Genomic DNA, 20,061 nt, shown 5'->3' with positions numbered 1-20,061 from the left:
GCATTCCAAAAATTGAGCCAGTTTGGACAAGATTCTGGCAAAGAGCGGGTCAGCTTGATTACCTAGTCCAGAAGCTGGGAGAGTGTCCAGGAACCTGGAAAACACTCTGCCTTTGCTGAGGTGCCCAGTGGCTTAAAGGCCCACAGGACAGCTGCCGACCTGCCTGGCAGGCTGGGGCTCGGTGCGAAGGCAGAGTGCGAGTTAGCCCACTTCTCCATGACGTCGAGAGACTTCAGGTGACAGGGGACCTGTGCCTTCTCCCTCCGTGGATTCCGAATAGAGTATGGTGGCATCTCTGTGGCTTCACATATTTCCCAGGAGCAGCTGGTCGGACAGGAACCTCTTGGGGAAGCTCTGGTCACTGATGTCTGGAGAGAGGGGAGCTTCCTCTGACAGTGGAGAAGAGTTGGGTGGGATTTCAGCCACCTCGCTTGCTTTTGAGAGCAGGAATTTGATATGAGAAATGAATCGCCACATGGAATCCAAGATAGGCCTATGAGGAAATAACCATATAGCTCTGATATTCCCTTCTCCTCGGGCAGTCATAGATTGTGAGAAGCTCTGCTCTTAAAGGGCAACAAAGAGCAATGTATGTAAATGCCCGGCCTCCTCATAACCCTCTGTGAGTTCCCGCCACCCTGGCCAGGAGGAGGAGAGCGCACTGCCTTCCTCCCCAGACAAGAAAGGGAATTAGTTGCAGCTGCGAGGCGCTCGTGGCCCGAGCAGAGTACTCTGTGCCCAGCTAAGGCCCAGCCTGAGTGACGGGGGCAGCCTGAGGTTGGGCCACACCATCACACGGTGTCTAACATGAAGCGAGGCCGAGGGGAGAGAGATGTGTGCTGGGGACCCCATCACCCCACCCAGTGAGTGAGATGCTGCCCTGAGTGTCACCCCAGTGTGTCGCCAGTCCTGCTCCTCAGGTGAAGCGGGCATTGAGGCATCCTCCTGCCCACACCTGTCTGTGAGATGACGGCTAAATGGTGATGGGCAGTCATGTGAGCCAGAAGTCAATGTGGAGAGTCTTGGTCTTGACTTAGGGACCAGATGAGGCGGGGCAGGGGCTGCGAGGGGGCCTCTGTGGGGGAGGAACAGTGGCAATGAGGAAAGGGAGGGAACTGGACCCCTGTGTCCTTGTTCTCCAGGGCATGGCTCGTGGCTCAAAGGCCTGTTTCTTTTTCTCTCAGCTTGGTTTCTCTCATCCGAGGCCAAGTCGTAACTACAGACGGGACGCCCCTGGTTGGTGTGAACGTGTCCTTTGTCAAGTACCCAAAATACGGCTACACCATCACCCGCCAAGATGGCACGTAAGTAGTGTGTGGGGCTCTCCCTCCTCGGGTGCAGACAGAGAGACGGTGGTGCCATTGGCTGCCCTAGCCTTAGAGGAACCACGTGGCTGCCCATTGCGGGCTGGAATGCCCACTGGGCCGGGGCTCCGTGAGGACACCCCCAGAGATCGTTTTTGCTCTTTGGTATGATATCAAAAATAAACATAAAGAGTAGAATAGCCACGCTATGGAGGGCTGCCAACAGTCCTCCTCCTTTTCCCATCTCAGATAAAGGCGTGTGTGTGTGTGTGTGTGTGTGTGTGTGTGTGTGTTGGGGGTGGGGGTGGGGGGTGGATCCCAGGGAGAAGAAGGGGGAGCAGCTCTTGGAAGCTCACTCCTTTTCTAAATCAAAGGCAGCGCGGGGTGACAGGGAGCTGCGCGGCACAGCGTCCCGTGGCGAACCCCTTCTGCTTTCATCTGCGGCTCTCGGAGCTATTGTCCGCGCCCCTGTTTGGAGGAGGTGGGATGTAATCAGGGGAATCTAATTAAATACATTTAGCCGTCACCCTGCTGCGGGAAGGAGCCAACCTTGCCCTATTATCTTCTGATTAGATGCACGCACCCATGCAGCCCCCACCAAGATGAAAGCCCGTCATTTCCTTAATCCGTTGGGCATGGAGCTGCAATTCCGAGGCAAGGATAAGAGTAAAAGAAACTCACGGGAAGGGGGAAACTCACTCACCCTGGGCTGAGCCACACACACACACACACACACACACACACACACACACACATTCTGTTCCAAATGGAAGAAGCCACTGTTGCTGTAAATCGGATGCAACACTTTTCCTATAAAACTAGACTCTGGAAAATCATAGTGTGTCATGAAATGTGCTTCTTGCCTCTCTCTGGTGACTCTCCAGTCTTAGTGTGTAATGTCCTAAGCCATGGTGGTCGGCAAACTCATTAGTCAACAGAGCCAAATATGAACAGTACAAGGATGGAAATCTCTTTTGAGAGCCACATTTTTTAAACATAAACTTCTTCAAAATAGACTGGCCCAGGCTGCGGTATTTTGTGGAAGAGCCACACTCAAGGGGCCCAAGAGCCGCATGTGGCTCGAAAGCCGCAGTTGGCTGACCACAGTCCTAAAGTACCCTTGCAGGTAGTTTCACAGATTTCCAGCCCCCTGCAGCCCTGTCCTCACTTGCCCCCCGATCCCCCACCCCCGGGAAACCTGAGGAAGAATCTGCTGGTTCACACCACATTCTCAATATTTGCTACGTCTCTGCAGGTCTCACACACATTTCTGAGGCCTGTGTGCCATGCAAAGCTACTCAGGCCCTTGCAAATTCTTAGCATCCAGGGATCTTGGCCTGCAAAGTCCTGGCACAAACAGGAGGGCATTTCTGAGACCTCACCCTGCTGTCTGTCCTCACTTTATGCTGCCCCATCTCCCTCAGCTGCTTCCTGACTAATTATGGCCCAACTCCACCTCCCAGGCTGTCTCTCCAAGCTCCCGGTCAGGGACTCTGCGGCTTGTCCAGGTTGCAAAGCCATGGGAGGGACAAGATGCTTTTGGGGGTGCTCTGAGGGGCCCTGTTGTTTAGCGGCGGGTGGGTGCTGCTGACACTGGCCATGTGATTCTGTCACACCAACTAGACATGACTTCCCTTCAAAACACTGACCTCTCTTCTGCGTCCCATACAAAACCATCCCAAGCAGCATACATGCCCCCAAATAAATACAGGCATGGACAAAAGTAGGTGTACAGTCATGAGTATACAAAAACAGAGTTCATCCTTGTATTATTATTTATCTGTTGTTGTATTCTTTATTATTACTAACCTACTTTTGCCCACCCCTGTATAAATACAAGTCTGTAATAAATAAAGTTATACTGCGCATGCTCTGTTACTACCTCAGTATTCATGTGCACTGTGTTCGTTCCTTAAAGTGCCAAAGGTGTTACTGAAATTGGGTAAAGCTTGTGGGTCATATGTTTTCACTGAGTGTGACTGAGACGCAGGCTCTCGGGAGCTGCCGGGGATTCAGGAATGAAATGCCTGAGAAGGGGGAGATCCAGTGGAGGAGAAACGCTTAAAACCGAGCCTTCTCGCCGTGAAAGCCTCCCCGCCAGTTAATTTGGAAAGAGTGGCCTTTATTTTGCTATTACTAGCGCTGCACCTCTTAAAGGGCCAAGTGGCAAATATCTTAGCTTTGCATGACATCCGGTTCCTTGTTACACCTACTCAGCTCTACTCTGATAGCACACAACACCTCCAGAGATGAGTAACTGGATGGGCATGGCTGTATTCCAAGGAGACTTTTTATACCAAAACGGGGATGGGCCAGGCTTAGCTACCCCCTGCTCTGCACTCATCACAATATTTCATTCTCTCAGCCACTCTGTAAAGTTGCTATAATTATCCCCAACTCAGAGGTGAAGAAACTTGGGCTCAGAGAGGGTCAGTAACTTGCCCACAGACACGCAATTAGTAAGTGGAAGAGTGTGGGTTCCAACCAGCCCATGGGCCCCAAAGCCCAGGCTCTTTCTCTACCCACACACCTCCCCCCCCAATGCTCAGCCCCTCCCTCTGCTCTCAGAGAGTACCTGCCTCGCCTGAAGGTGCGTTCACCATCTCAGGGAGCCCACTTCCCTCCTCTCCAGGTTTGACCTGATCGCCAATGGGGGCGCCGCCTTGACCCTGCACTTCGAGCGAGCCCCGTTCATGAGCCAGGAGCGCACCGTGTGGCTGCCGTGGAACAGCTTCTACGCCATGGACACCCTGGTGATGAAGACTGAGGAGAACTCCATCCCCAGCTGTGACCTCAGCGGCTTTGTCCGGCCAGATCCCATCATCATCTCCTCCCCGCTGTCCACCTTCTTCAGCGCTGCCCCTGGCCACAACCCCATCGTGCCCGAGACCCAGGTAGGAAGGGCGAGAACCAGGGTAGGACTTTCCATGCCGCCCTGACCGAACCTGGCTGGCCAACCCGTCTCTCCCAGAAACCCATAGGAAGGGGAGAAGCAAAAAGTAGGAACACAGTAGAATCTGTAGTCACTGAAGAGAAGACCGGAATCTTCCCTGGATGGTCGAGATGTTTCCGGATAGCCGTGAGAGCCTCTGGCAGTCGCCAGGGCTTTTAATAAAATAAAACAATATACAGATGTGTAACCCACCTGCAAATCGCTTTTCGTTCCTGTTAGTCACAGAGACACAAGATAAGAGGCGCTTTAATGATCTACCTCGGGGCTGCAACAGAGGGCATATTACATTATTGCCTCCCTGTTGCTTTATACCAATTGTCAGTGGAACTTGCGGGTTCATATAATTACAGCCTCTCATGGCCTCCTCGCGTGCAGCGAGCAATAAAGCCTGCTGTTCTTATTTACATCTTTTGCCAACCGTGTGGCTTTTAAAAAAGAAACACAACGGTGACCAAGAATAATTATTAATCCAGAAATCATAACCTCAGCCCCTTCACTCCAGGGTGTGGGATAAAGTTTTGGGTGTGTGTGTGTGTGTGTGTGTGTGTGTGTTTCCATCAGTCTTGGGAAGTGGTTCTTGCCCTCCACACGGGGCGGGATGCTTCGGGGAGGGTGTTTGAGTGGTGTGTGTGCCTGCCGCGTGTTCTCAGGTCCTTCACGAGGAAATTGAGCTCCCCGGTACCAACGTGAAGCTCCGCTACCTGAGCTCCCGGACTGCGGGCTACAAGTCGCTGCTGAAGATCACCATGACCCAGTCCACCGTGCCCCTGAACCTCATCAAGGTGCACCTGATGGTGGCCGTGGAGGGACACCTCTTTCAGAAGTCATTCCAGGCCTCTTCCAACCTGGCCTACACCTTCATCTGGGACAAGACTGACGCGTACGGCCAAAGAGTCTATGGACTCTCTGATGCTGTTGGTATGTTTGGGTTTCAAACTCCTATTGATGCTTGAATATCATCATGTATTAATTTGACCAATCGTTATGGAGTTCCTATAGGCGTCAAAAACTATTCTAGTAGATAGAAATGCAATGGTCCATGAGACAGACAAGAGTCCCATCCATGGACCTTCTTGAGACAATAAACCCAAATTGGATGAGAAAATATGAAGCAGTGATATGTGCTAACACGGTGATTTGTACCAGGGAGGAGTGGTGTGCACTGGGGATGCCTTTTATCGAAGGCGCTCAGGGAAGGCTCCTCAGGGGGATGACATCCTGGCAGGAAAAGAGAGGAGGATGAGGTGTGTTTGGAAGACAACGAGGAGGCCAGTGAGGCTGGGACGCAGTGGACAAGGAGAATATTCAAGAGAGGGGAGAGAGGTATTCACTTCTGAGTGAGCACATGCAAATGACCCAGAATGCACCGTGAGGATCAGAAACTGGCACTGGGGGAGCTGGACGCCACGTGCTGTGTCTCAGGCTTTGCCTTTGAGCAGATCACATCACACACACACACACTTATGAAAGACACCCCTTCCCCCCTTACCCCCCAAGAGAAGTGTCCTGCAATTATCAGGCTTTGAAGAGTTGTGGGCTGTGGATTAATGTCAACCTACCCAGTAAAATTTCCTTCTGGTAGAAAGCTATCTGGGTTAATTAAAATCCAGATTCCTATGTTGTTGGTTTTTTGTTTTGTTTTCCTTTTTATAAACAGGCTCTTGTGATTTCTAAAAGTTGTAGTAAGTTACCAAAATAAAAAACCAGCATATTCAGACATTTTCATTGTAATTGGTACCCTATGTTTTGTGTTAGGGGTTTTATGGTTTTATGTTTACATTCAAGCCTTTAAGCCCTTTGAGTTAATTTTTGTATATGGTGTAAGATAGGTGCCAAGTTTTCCCAACAGCATTTATTGAAGAGACTATACGTCCTATCCCATGGTATAGTTTTGGCTACTTTGTCATTAATTAATTGACCATATATGCAAGAGTTTATTTCTGAGCTCTCTATTTTGTTCCATTGACCTATGTGTCTACTTTTACTGCTAATACCATACTGTTTTTATTACTATAACTCTGTAATATAGTTTGAAATCAGAGAGCATGATGCCTATGGCATTGTTCTTTCTCAACATTTCTATGGTTTGTTTTAGGATTGTTTGTTCTATTTCTGTGAGTAAAAAGGCCTTTGGTATTTTGATAGGGATTGCATCGAATCAGTCGATTGCTTTGAGTAGTATGGACATTTTAACAATATTAATTCTTTTAATCCATGAGCATAGAATATATTTTAATTTATTTGTTTCTTCAATTTCTTTCATCAGTGTCCTATAATTTTCAGTGCGCAGGTCTTTCACGTCCTTGTTTAAATTTTTTTCTAGGTATTTTATTCTTTAATTTTTAAAATTTTAAGTAGGACAACTTGATAGGTGGTGTTGTCTTCATCAGATGACAACTAATGTCAGCTGGTCTTTCCTTTAGTGATTTTAGCGGACACTGATGCTTATTGCCTGGATTGATTAGGCCATTAGGATTTGCAAATTAATATTTTAATTCTGCATTGCTTCTTTATTACCTAGAATACTTTCATATAGAGATACTTTCTCTTTAACTGCTTGGTTATTTGAGATACAGTTCAAATAAGAAAGTAAGGATAAATGTTTGATTCTTTCTCTCTACTTACTATTTTTCAGTATAATAAGTCAGTCTGTTTCTTTAACATCCTCTAATGGTGGCAAATTCATGTTGTTTAAAAATACCATTCTGACCCCAGCCAGTCTGGCTCAGTGGAAAGAGCATCAGCCTGCATACTGAAAGGTCCTAGGTTCGATTATGGCCAAGGGTACATGCTGAGTTGCAAGCTCAATCCCCAATAGGGGGCATACAAGAGGCAGCCAATCAGTGATTCTCATCATTGTTATTTCTATCTCTCTCTCCCTCTCCTTTCCTCTCTGAAATCAATAAAAGTATATTTAAAATAAATAAAAATAAAAATACTACTCTGAACTCAGAGTGAACTGTCTCTAATATAGTAGTTTCTATCCATGGAAGTTATTTTCTTTACTAATGCTCAGATTGCACCATCTTTGGAAGCCTCTTCAAACTGACTTCCAAATTCTTTCAACATGACCCCAGTAGATTTTTGTTCTTTCCTTTCTATCTGGTGTGATAAAGTGGCCGGGCCTCATCTTGTTCATTTCTTGCTCTGGCTATATCTTCCAGGAGCCCTGATTCTTTTTAATGAGAAATCATATTTCAAAGCCACTGCCAGCCACTAGCAATTCTCTCTGCTGCTGGGGCAGTCATTGTTTCTTGGAATTTTCAGAGGGCAGGGTAGGATATATATGGTTTTACTCAAAAAGATCAAACGCATCTTCTGTTCCTATCGACACTCCTATATCTCAGGATTTAAAAGAAGTTGCGAGAATCCCCAAAGGTGACACACGCAGTTGAGAATTTAATGTAGTAGGAATCGCAATAATAACAGGGGCTCATCTTTCGAAAGCAGCGTTCCAATTAAAAATGTGCGGCCTCTTGGTATCCTATCTCGTGTCTCCTTCTTACGTCTCTGAGAAATGAAGGCCTTACTCGCTCTGTTTTCCATGTGGGAGAGGGAAGCCACAAGGAGGTCTGAGCCAGAGCAGAGTGAGGACTAAGCCCTTTATCTCCCGCTTCTCTCTCCCATTTGTCCCTGCAGCAAACACAGGGGGAGGGCAGAGACAGAAAGGGGGTTTTGTAGTTTCTGGATTCTGTTCCCCATGGACGTGCCCTGGAACTGCCAGGCTGGGTCCAGTGCCTGCGTCACCCAGCACCTCTGGATTCTAGAGCGAGCATTCCGAGTGCCGCCACTCAGCCAGGTTGCTGCCTCCAGCCTCTTGATAAATGAGCCACTAAGCCTAGCCAGTTTGGCTCAGTGGATAGAGTGTCGGCCTGCAGACTGAAGTGTCCCAGGTTCTATTCCAGCCAAGGGCACATGCCCAGGTTGTGGGCTGGATCCCCAGTGTGAGGTGTGCAGGAGGCAGCTGATCCATGATTCTCTCTCATCATTGATGTTTCTCTCTTTCCTTCTCCCTTCTTCTCTGAAATCAGTAAGAATAGCCACTAAGCTTCCGTAGGCCTTTCTCCCAGCGACTGCAGATAAATAACGGAACTCTAATAAATGCACGCGGCGAACAGTGGGCTGGGGGACATGGTCTCTCCCGTCCCTCTCAGAAGGAGAGCCGCATCAGGTCTTAAATGATTCAGCTCCTGCTCCCGCGTCACTGGGGTCATTTCTGAAAGCCAGCTCCTCTTCGGAAAGGTCTTTCCATCCCCACGGAGTGCTCCTGTGTAAAGTTTCAAGGTTGAGTTCAGCTTGAAATTTGAATTTAATATCGTGTGGGATCGTGAGGAGAAAAGCAATCAGCCGCCTCCGTGGGGCGGGATTTGGGAGCGGGCTGGGTCTTGGGGTGAACGCGTGTTTCCCGGGCCTGGGGCGTGCTCTGCTGTAATCAGTCAACTCCCCGGTCCCCGCCGGCCCTCCCCTCTCGCCCTCCAGTGTCGGTGGGGTTCGAGTATGAGACCTGCCCCAGCCTCATCCTGTGGGAGAAGAGGACCGCCCTGCTGCAAGGCTTTGAGCTGGACCCATCCAACCTGGGCGGCTGGTCCCTGGACAAGCATCACATCCTCAATGTGAAGAGCGGTACGTGAGCACGTTCCCTCCCGCAAACAGCCACCTCTCTCCTGGACCCTCTCCGTTTCATCAGTAATCTCTCCCCGCCTCTCGGCCAGTTTCATCCAATGCCCAAATACTCACTGGTTTTCCCATCTTCTCTTTTGAAATGTCAAAGGATGTGGGGCTGGTCCTCCCAGACTGTCCGCCTTCATGTATCTCACAATTTTCCAATTATCTCTGCAAATATTATCCTGCCCAACCCCTGGGGCCTGCCCGCCCCATCTCTCAGCAAAGGGAAGACATCAGATGGACATTTCCTAGGGCTTCTCTTCCCCACGTCACGTCCCGTGCCCCCAGCAGGCCGGTAGGAGTGTCTCTCTCGAGGCTGCACAGCCACCTCTGTTCCGCCCGCAGGCATCCTGCACAAGGGCACCGGGGAGAACCAGTTCCTGACGCAGCAGCCCGCCATCATCACCAGCATCATGGGCAACGGCCGCCGCCGCAGCATCTCCTGCCCCAGCTGCAACGGCCTGGCCGAAGGCAACAAGCTGCTGGCGCCCGTGGCCCTGGCCGTGGGCGTGGATGGGAGCCTCTTCGTTGGCGACTTCAATTACATCCGGCGCATCTATCCCTCCCGCAACGTGACCAGCATCTTGGAGTTACGGTAAGCGGCCACACGGCCTTCTGAGTAATTGGTGGCTGCATTGTGGTTTCTGCAGAGAATGGGCATTCCCTGGGAGGGGCTGAGGTTCGAACCTAGGACCGGACTCCAGTGAGGATTTGGGGAAAGGCTTTGTGTAGCTATAAAACACCACACAGGCATTTCAGACAGTTGTCATACCTTCGTTACAAACAAGGAAAGCCATATCAGACCTGGTGTTTGGGTTGGGGCCCGGGAAGCTGTGTGTTATCAAACCCCCGGCCTGAATCCAATACATACCACACAGTGAGAGAACTGTTGGTCCATTTCTGTGGTTTCTAAACGGGCACTTTTTAAAAATACAGATTCCTGGAACCCAACCCCGGAGGCACTAATTCAGTCATTCTAGAGGCCCAGGCGTCCTTTGTCCTTGACAAACTTGGTAGGAGATTCCTGTGCCTGTCAACGTCTGAGAACCACCAATAATTAATTACTGGTTCACACGTTTCTGTTGAGCAGCTCTCGGGGTGAGCTCTGTGAATCCTCTGCATTTTCCCACATTTAATGGGATGTGACTTAGGATGACTTAGAATGGGCCATGCTAGGCCACTCCTGCCCCCTTCCCCAGTAGATTCAGTGCTTGCTGCTAAGTCTAAAGCCCAGACTCCCCTGCGCTGAACAGAGTTTCTTGGAAAGTCTCTTCCCAGGGAAGTTGATTCCAGGCCATTGAACCTTGAGAGGGATCTGTAAGTAGAGAGAGATGAAATCTATAAATAGGGGAGAAATGTATTCAACAGATACTTGGGGGATGTATACTGTGCCTGGGATTGGTTGGGTGGGGATGTAGGGGGCGGGGAGGAGGAGAAAGGAACCAGCAAAGTCCTAGACATTGTGTTTGTGGTCTGATAGGGGAACTTCAAATCATGTGGACAACTAAAAAATAACTTCAAGTTGCATTAAATACTTTAAGAAAAACCTAACAGGCTAAGGGATATCAATTATGGTGGGGATGGAGGAGGGATGAGGAAGATACATAAGGTAAAGTGGTCAGAAAAATTTCTCATACCAGGTGACATTTGAGCTGGGTCCTGAATGATGAGGTCAACCATGAGAGAATCTGGGGGAAAGGGTTCCAGGCAGAGAGAAGTTGTGCAGAAGCCCTAATATCAGCAGATAACCTGGTTTATTTAAGGGACGAATAACATCCAATATGGCGGGTGGGTGGTGAGCTTAGGGGAGTGTCTCAGAGAGAGTCCAAGGGGGTCAGAGAAGTAGGGAAGGGACTGATGCTTCAGGCTCTTAATATCATGTTGATGAGAAGAGATCATATTCTTATGCAATGGACAACCATTGGAGGCGGAAGTAGAAAGTGGTGGAGTTGATGTGATCTGATTTGCACTATTTTAGAGATGATTCTGGCTACTCAGCTCCCGGGGGCAGGACTTAGATGAAGTCACAGGTTGCTCTTGCATTTTAATATCTTTGAGGCCCCTTCTGGGAGAGAGATCCATGGCCTGAGCACCAGGAAGTGCTGCTGAGTATTCTTGGGAGCTGAGACTGTGCCAGGCCTTGGAGAGATAAAAAGAGAGGAGAGAACAGCAGCTCCATCCCTAGCAGGATGAAACCTCTGTGGTCCAAAGGACATTTCCTGAGTGTGATGGTGAGCCACGCCTGTGCTGGACTCTGAGGTCCAGACAGGGATGAAACCAAAGCTCAAGGAGCAGCCATTCCAGGCTGAGACGGGCACCCAGGCAGTGAGGCAATTCAAGCTGTGTTCTAGAAAAGCCAGCAACCCACACCACAGAAAGACAAAGGGGGAGTTCATGTGAATAAGAGGCTGTCATAACCAAAAGACGAATAAGGAGAGGAAAAAGGAGGCAAAAATGGAAGAGGCTGGATAAACTCCACCTGCCAAGTTGGCAGCCAGACAAACTACTTTTCCCACAGCTCCCTGAGTAGGTCCCCTTCCCAAGAGATTTATTTCCTTTTCTGTCCCAGGAGAGCCCTCTTCTTCTTGGGCCTCCTGTGGGTCATGGAGACCTAGGAGAGGAGGCAGGGGCTGACGGTAGCATTGTGCTTTCCCATGAGGGTCACACTTCCCACTGGCATTTGTCGCCCTCCACCTCTTCCTTGTCGCTGCTCTTCCTGCTCAGCACTCAATTGGCACCTGCCAGCTGCATTCCCACCTCCGAACCTTGGCTCCTGCCCCTCAGCCTACCTACAATATCCTCCCTACCTCATCACCGAGACCATCTTTAAGGCTCCGTTTGAAGGCCCCTTCTTCCTTGAAACCCGATCTCCTTAGTGGAAATAATTCTCAGCCTTGTCTGGGTCACTTCTGTCTAATTTTCCACAAAAGTTGACAGTGTTTACTGCCTTGTTTTTGATGTATTTCTGTGTAAGTCTTAGGGCCCTAGTGTGTGCGTTTCTGTGGAGCAGGCAGCTTGGGTATCTTTTCCCCTTGATGCCTAGAGTAGTGTCTGATCCACACCAGCAGCTCCCCTGGTTGGAATTTGCCCTTGGTTCCATGTCTCTTGAGTTGTAGAGTCCACAGTATGGGTACCAGCCCAGAGCCCATCCAGAACCATGCCACACCCACGTGGTGACAATGACACAGCTGGAGGGCATGGGACTACCAATTGCCCTCAACAGCCATATGGTTTTTGTTGGTTTTTTTTGTTGTTTTTTCCTTTTTAACTGCCTTTGGATGTGTTCTTGCTTTCATCAGTCAGGTATCCAGAGATGATTAGAAGTTAAGCTTTTACAAGAACACTGGTTTGATTCTTCTTTTCTTCCCACTACATACCTGAAAACAAAGGGCTGTCAATCCCCGCTCTTCAAAACAGTAACCTTCAAAGGGAGAGAGGAGGGAGGGAGAGACCTGTCTTGCTTATGTCTTTTCTCCACTGTGAGCTGGCAGCCGAATGATTTCATTTCAGGAGCCAGTGCCCATCCCTCTCTCACTCACCCACCCCAGAGGCGTGCCTCTGAATCCGAATTTTATTTAGATGCTCCCATCATGCTCGCTGTTCTTCTCCCTCCCTTTGCCTATGGAGGCACACCTGGAAGACATCTAATGCTGGGAAAGCCTTCTTCAATGCCACCAGCATTGGAGACATTTTCAGCATTCACTTCCCCCTCAAGCCTGACATGACCTGTTGTAGCCCGTTTCCCTTCTTATAGCTATCACCCTCTCCAGGTGACTCCTAGAAAACCTGAGTCTCGTGTAGCAGAATAAATGTCAGTCACTAACTGCCATCTTAGGGTGAATATTTAATCTAGATAAATCTTTCCTTCCCCCCAATTTGAGACCATCTTAGGAATTGGACCCCAATATAAGGCAGTAATTGATAAAGGGATGGGATGCCTTTTCTTAATATGGCCCCTTTGGCAAACATAAGATTCTTGTACTTTCCATAATATTTTTAAAGTCTATTTTTTAAAATTTTCCCAAATATAAAGTTATATTATGATATTTAATATGTTTTATTTCAACTAAAACACTTCCCGTGCTGAGATTCTGATGGTGCTATTGGCATCATTGCATTGTGGAAGCTCTTCAGGGAGGGAATGTTCAGGAGGAAGGCGGTTGTAGTTAGGGAGCAGACACTTTCCCTATGAGGTCAGGGTATAAACTCGGAGGTCAGGAGACCAAATATAGCACAGCACCCAGAATAGCAGTAACAACAATATCACCACAAAACTTTGGACTGTTCTTGGCTCTATTTTCAAAGCTCTTTTACCAAAGACAGATCTGGGTTTCATGCAATTTCAGAATGAAATTGAAATTATTTAGGATGAGAAAAGAAACCAGAGCAACTGCAGATTTTGAAAAGCTGACAGTTACTCCAAGCATCATGAAATCCAGACAAATAACCTAAAATCTTTTATTAATTAACTACTCTTACATGTCCAGGATACTTTTTTCCTACACTTTTTGACTGCATCCTCTTTGGTTGTCTCATAATATGACAATGACTTTGTAACGTCATTATCTATTAAAAGAGAGATTCAGTCTTGCCTGAGGTACAGCTGGTCAAAAGTTGCTTTGGATTACTGACAAATTAGATGTTTTTCTTTGATGTTCACGATTGATTACGGGAAATGTCGGGAAAATTGTTAGAATTATCAACGTTGGGAAAACTTCATCAAGCTTCTTTTATAGTATTTCTGGGCATTTCAGATTTTTGTGTGCAGTGAATAATCTAAATACTTTTGGGACCAACACTCTTCAGCCAGCTTGTCACTGATGTCCTGGTAATAGTGCAATGTGACTTCTACCCTGGGCGTGGCACTTCCTATCATGGTGGGAGGTGAATCAGCTCAGCAGGCAGGGGCATTCCTGATGGTCCTTCCTCACCAGTGTGTGTAGCAATAATCTAACAAGACGGTGCAAGGAGGTCATAGCAACCACATAAGCACATCCCCCTAAAAGTAAACTAAGTGGGTCCCAACTCACTTTTGTTTAGTTATAACTAAAACAAACAAAAAATGTGGCCATTCCAACTCCACCCTCTTCTGTGGCACAGAGAGTGTTAGAATAGAAAAAGACAAGAGGTACATAGCCCACGGACACAGACAATAGAGTGGTAAAGGCCTGGGAGGGGTAGGTGCAGGATGGGGGGTCAATGAGAAAAATAAACAAACCAAGGGGACATCTGTAATACTTCCAACAATAAAGACAAATTATTTTATTAAAAAGGGGGGAAAAAAGAGAGAGAGACAAGATCTGACTGCAGCATGGCAATTCTGGGTAGAATATGAGGGGTTGGGAACCAGCCCAAGGCAGGGTCTACCCAGCCTCATTCCACTCTCCATCACTCAAGAACCCATTTGCCCAGGCTACTTCTCTCCAGGCCTCCTTCCTGAAAATCAGCAGCATGGGAATAAATCATGTCCATATTTACTTCTTCTGTTCACAACTAGGACAAGCACACACACATAAATCGCAAGACAGCCTGATGAGCCCTCTGCAAGGCAAGCTGAGAACACTCGGAGAGACCCTGAAGGTCCTCATGGGAGTCATTGAGACTCCACCGTGTGATGAACTAATCCAGCTCATTCTTAAACCTGAGACACCACTTTTTCCTCAAAGCATAAACCTAAAAGCATGGTGTTATTGAGGCCACGGACACAAAGCCTAGGCTTTGAAAATAGGGATACATAGACCCAACAATGCTGTTATTTGGGTTTCTTGCTAAGTACCCACTCTGCTGATGGCCCTGGACTGGAATAGTAATGACCTCAGTCTTTCACCAGAGCTCATATCCATGTGATCGTTCAGACTCTGTTCTCCCAATGACATGGTCCCCCATCCCTGCCCTTCTCCTTCCTTCAACAGAGATACCATCTTAATCAACTTAAAGCAGATGTTCTTAGGCAATAAGTAGGTCAAGTCTGCAGACCCAAATCCCAACCAGTCTTTTTACAAAATCTTGACTTAAAAAAAAAAAAAGTGGAATTGATATTGCAATAATTAAGAGCCAAATATGACTACCACTGGTGGCAGATAATATTTCACTTTCATTAAGCAATATAAAACAGACACGCCGACTCCCGGCTGCCGCCCCAGCGCACCAGGCTTTGCAGAGTGAATCTCAAATTGCACCATGTCAGTCAGAGCTCAGGAGTTATCAGCATCATTTAATTAACTTTTTTTTTTTTTTTTTGCAAAAACTAATACATTGGAATAAAATATAAAAATGTAATCCCTGTGCAAACCCACCACTAATGATGGCCCCCAGCAGAGGCCTGAGCAGCAGGTGAGCAGGAGTCAGCCTCAAACCCTCTTTGTTCTTTCCCTGAAGTTTCCTCCCTCAGCCCTAAACAAAAGGGGGATGGGGCTCCTTCTGCCTTAGCCCGGAGGCCCCAGGAATGGGGAGAAGTTCTCTTTCCTTGGGGGCCCAGCATCTCTCTTTTTTCCTCTCTAATGTGGTTAACTTCCGGCCACTTTCCTGTTGAAATAGCCGTGTCTTTTTGTTCCTAAGAGAAAAAAAAAACAAAAAAAAAAAACAGCAAAACTTTCACTAGTTTTCCAAAAAGGAAAGGTCTTTGGCTCCAATGACAATAGGATCTGATTGTCTATGAATTTCATTTAAAAAGATCGCTGGCTGGGGAGAGGGAAGGTGGCAGGGAGCAGGCATAGGAAATGGTTGTAATTCTCAGGGTTTGACAGTGTTTGCCAAACTGCAGTTGGGTGTGGGCAGGGACTTTCTCCTGGGTGGTACTGACTCTACCCTGTCATGCACCCATAGCAAGTAGGTGGCCCAGGTGGCACCAGGATGCCCCCCCACCCCCCAACACCCGGGGCAGATGTTACAGATGAGTCACGGTACTCTTTATAGCTAAACTTGAATTTGGCTTCAGAATCTTTCTACTTCTGTCCCACCTCAGCCATCACCCATCAGCAGGTGTTGGCATGCAAGAGGTCACCTCCTTGCCGTCCCTCCATTGGCCACAAGACCTGTCTCACGTATTGCCACCTGCGGAACAGCCACATTGCTGGTCCAGGAATTCAAGCATTCTTGCCTAGATTTTTCCAATGGCCAGGAAGAATTCCAAATCAGGGGTCTTCCCAGGAAATTGAGCCAGAAGCTGTCAGCTAAAAGTGGGGTAGAAAAAGACTGCCTACTTTCAGTCCCTTTATTAAAAATAATAATTATAATAATAATAGTAATAAACAAAAATGTGATGTTTGTTTTATCATCAGTTCTTCAGCTAACTGTTTGTTCTTTTTCCTTCTGTTTTCTTTCTATAAAGAAATAAAGAGTTTAAACATAGGTAAGACGAAAAACTCTTTCCTGTATCATTTGATATGGTTCGTTTTGCTTCCTTGTCTTTGCTTTCTGTTTCGTGCATCTTATGTAATGTTGTGTATTTTTGTGTACCAAATATAGTCACTTTTTTATGTGCTGATTGTGTGTTGTAGATACGATAAGCTTTGGCAATTATGAAATGCAGTCAAAAAGCAACCAAATAAGCTGACAGTAATTAGAATTTCCGGGAAATGCAAAAGCAAGATAATGAACCCTCAGCGAACTTTTATCCTGACTGCTCAGCGTGGTCCGTAATTGGGCTACACAGTTGAGACAAACTTCTGGCTTTTGTAAATGCTGGACGGGGTTCACAAAAGCTTTAATGAACTGGAAACGGGTCAAAAACTCATTTTCAACTCATTAATGATTTCCCCCCCTGGATAGATGGTCATTTAAAAAAAAAAAAAAAAAAAAAAAAAACAAGTTAATTGTCAATCTGCTGGTCACAATGAATCCAAGAGTTGGATGCACTGGGGATTTTCATGGTGTTCAGTTGCTTTTTAAGTAGTATGAAGGATACAGACCAAGTACTTTTTGTCTCAATATCCTTTGCCATTCAATCGCTCCAAGGTTAGCATTTAAAATCATACTGGTACCAACATATATGTGTGCCTACGGCTCTGGGGAGCTTCCCCTTACAAAGTTAGGACAAGTCCAGGGTGCAATGAAACGGATGAAGCATGAGCTTTCTGGAAGAAAATGATTTCACTTTTACTTGGGAAAAGAGAAAAAGCAACACTTTTTAATACTCAAGGGAAATGTATTTTAATACTCGAGAGACATGCCTCTCCCTCACACCTTAAAATGAAATGTGAAAGGCGATCATGCTGTTAGGTCCAAATTAGCCAAAGGGTGGAGTCCAGACACCCACAGTCATCCCAGTCAGTGGGAAAGCTGCAAGGCATTGGGGGAGTCCTCTGCCTCCTTCTCAGGCACCCCCAAATTGGCTGGTCATAGCCACCCCAATGGGTCAAATAATAAAAGCAGCAGCACTCTGGAGGGACATCCCCCTTCAAACTCACCGCACTGGCCCTTCGCCCTCGCCACAGAAGTGGAGGGATGTCCTGTGCACCTCGCTGAGCTTTCCTGCAAGAAATGAGTAAGAGGCCTTGGGGGATAAGAGGGTTCCAGCAAGAATTGGCCCCACACCCTCAACTGTCTGCTCGCTGCCAGAGATGTGGAAAGCCTGAGTCAGGCTCCCTAGAAAGCCCAGAATTAATTAATCTAGCTCACAGATGTGCAAAACGCCGATCCTTCTGCTGGCCACGCCAGCTACTGTCCACTCAGTAAAGAAGTACAGCATTTAATTAAAAGTGGCATGAATATCTCCCTTTCTGCCTCATTTCTTTTGTACAATATATATGGATATTCTCTAAAGACTTAATAGCCAAAAAAAAAAAAAAAATGAAGGAAGGAAGGAAGGAAGGAAGGAAGGAAGGAAGGAAGGAAGGAAGGAAGGAAGGAAAGAAGGAAGGGAAAAGAAGGAAAGAAAAGAAGGAAAGAAAAGAAGGAAGGAAGGAAGGAAGGAAGGAAGGAAGAAAGAAAGAAAGAAAGAAAGGAAGAAAGGAAGCGAAAGGACGGGATCCGGGCAGCCTTCCCTTCCAGACTAGTTATCTAGGCTGGAATTTTAGAAAGACCTTGACTTCTAGTTCAATTATGTGTCTTCATAGCAGCCGGAGGAGAAGCTGGAATTAAAGATGGTCTCGCTTCACAGATTGTTCTTAAAAATAGCTTCCTTCTTCTTTTCTTCCTTAAATCAGGGAAGAACTCAAACGGTGGTGTTTTAATTAGTCGTTTACTAGCTGGTGTCTACAGGACACGCATCCAACACTGTGACCCCCCCTCGCCCACCCTTCACCTCTCCCAGCTCCTCCCTTCCCATAATGCCAAACTGCAGTTGAAAAATAACTTTAAAAAATAAAAAATAAAAAGCCTGTGTTCATTTTAGGCATCAGGCACCGAAACCTCATCTGTCACACTAGGGCGGAGAAACATTCACTGCTTGCATCCCGGAGACAGTGATTTTAGTAGCCAGCACGGGAGGGGCATGAGCGCCCAATCTAGTTGCAACCTCCAAGCAGCAGCAGACAGTGCAAAGGGAAGAAGCGGTAGGGTCTGAGCCAAAAGGAACATGAGAGTGGTCGGATTTGATTTCTCCATGACAAGGAATCTAGGACCAGCAGAGCCCGAAGTCTTACCTAAGATCACCATGGTTTGACAGTGTGGCTGTTCCACAGGTGGCGATAGGTGAGACCAGTTTTATCAAAGCCAGGTCAGAGTTGAATTTGAGTTTTCTGTGTCGCATTCCTGAGCCAAGTCTACAAATTTTACTCTGTCCTGGTCAGTAACACATAGGAGATCAGAGAAAGAGGTCTAGGTCTCTGAGGCTTCATGTCTTTCTAAGACATTCCACACACTTGAGGTATTTATCTCCTGAAGAGGCTTAGGGCCCTGGCCCATCTAGATGGTCTATACCTGTGACCACATTATTACCCATGATTGAAAAACTGGATCTCCAACCCCAGTAATTCAGATTTGGGATATGGTATCCGCAAGACATCGCATGCCTTCACACGAACTTGACTCGTGTCCACACTGAGAACTAGTAGAGAAGAGCTGAGGCTGAGGGCTGGGGCGTCTCCCATTACAAAACCAGGAAGACTGATCCAGTACCTCAGAGGCACTGGGGAGGCACAGATTAAAAAGAGAACATTGTCCCAAGGAAGTGTCCCTAGAACCCCTTGAGAACATGTTAAACCCACGGAGGGATCAAGGAGGCTGACATACAAAACACACACACACACACAAAGGCAGGACCAGAGTGGGGTCTTTCACATCGGCTAAATGAAGCAATGGTACTCCAGCATGATGGGAAGCGATGGATTCTCTGACACCAGGAACAGGTTAAGCCCAATTAGAAAAAAGTAGCTGAAACCATGGTGTATGAGAGCACTAAGTTAATATGGTAGATTCTTTCCAGTTCACTAAAGTGGAAAGATATTGGCTATGGTTAGTCTTGCTAGGATTTTTGTCATCTCTTCAGTCGAGCAGACCAGCTGCATCACCCCTTCCCATTTCTCTCTGTGTTTCTCCCACTAAAGCAACAACCCAGCACACAAGTACTACTTGGCCGTAGACCCCGTGTCGGGCTCTCTCTACGTGTCTGACACCAACAGTCGGCGCATCTACCGAGTCAAGTCCCTGAGTGGAGCTAAAGACCTGGCCGGGAACTCGGAGGTCGTGGCAGGGACTGGAGAGCAATGCTTGCCCTTTGACGAGGCCCGCTGCGGGGACGGAGGGAAGGCTGTGGACGCAACCCTCATGAGCCCTCGAGGTAACGCCTGCAAAGCAAGGAAGCCCGCCCCAGAGAGAGAGCTGGCCACGAGCATGGCTCTCTCCTTGTTGGAACTCAGCTGATCCCAGACACACCTAAGCACAGTTTTCCCTAGGAGAACTTAACTCTGATCCATTGCTGTGGTGTGTGGGGGAGTGTCTTTTTTTTTTTTTTAAGTAAACTTCAGCACCCACATATGCTACAAGTGGAAAGTGGTTGCTCCCGGAGATTTCTGGCTACAGCCAGTCAGAGTGGAAAGGAGCCAGAGGTCCAGCTGTGTGGGCTGCAGACAGCACAGAGCCCAGTGGGTGGCCTCCAACCTCTCCCAGATGCTCCTGTTAGACAATAGTGCACACGGAGTCTAAAGCACAGCGCCCGACATTTTACAAATGCCCAGCAAGAGCCTGGGGTTAGTGGGG

The 20,061-nt window shown here is 47.5% G+C and overlaps 1 protein-coding gene across 8 annotated transcripts in view; it reads left to right on the top strand.

The window, feature by feature from the left end:
* TENM2 (teneurin transmembrane protein 2) overlaps nt 1-20,061 on the top strand; it is an 867,288-nt gene that overhangs the window by 803,365 nt on the left and 43,862 nt on the right. For 7 of the 8 annotated variants that reach the window (XM_045577000.1, XM_045576998.1, XM_045576996.1 and 4 more), the window contains 7 exons: nt 1,185-1,304; nt 3,937-4,198; nt 4,908-5,175; nt 8,737-8,880; nt 9,268-9,517; nt 16,253-16,273; nt 19,410-19,642. In XM_045577000.1, coding sequence (XP_045432956.1) covers nt 1,185-1,304; nt 3,937-4,198; nt 4,908-5,175; nt 8,737-8,880; nt 9,268-9,517; nt 16,253-16,273; nt 19,410-19,642 — 1,298 coding nt within the window. The remainder of the gene's footprint in view (nt 1-1,184; nt 1,305-3,936; nt 4,199-4,907; nt 5,176-8,736; nt 8,881-9,267; nt 9,518-16,252; nt 16,274-19,409; nt 19,643-20,061) is intronic. The other variant, XM_045576997.1, reaches the window with a different exon arrangement.

Source organism: Pipistrellus kuhlii, unplaced genomic scaffold (assembly GCF_014108245.1).
Source record: "Pipistrellus kuhlii isolate mPipKuh1 unplaced genomic scaffold, mPipKuh1.p scaffold_m20_p_8, whole genome shotgun sequence".
Lineage (NCBI taxonomy): Eukaryota > Metazoa > Chordata > Mammalia > Chiroptera > Vespertilionidae > Pipistrellus > Pipistrellus kuhlii.
Note: the sequence above shows the minus strand (reverse complement) of the source record. Positions and strands in the feature narration are given on the sequence as shown.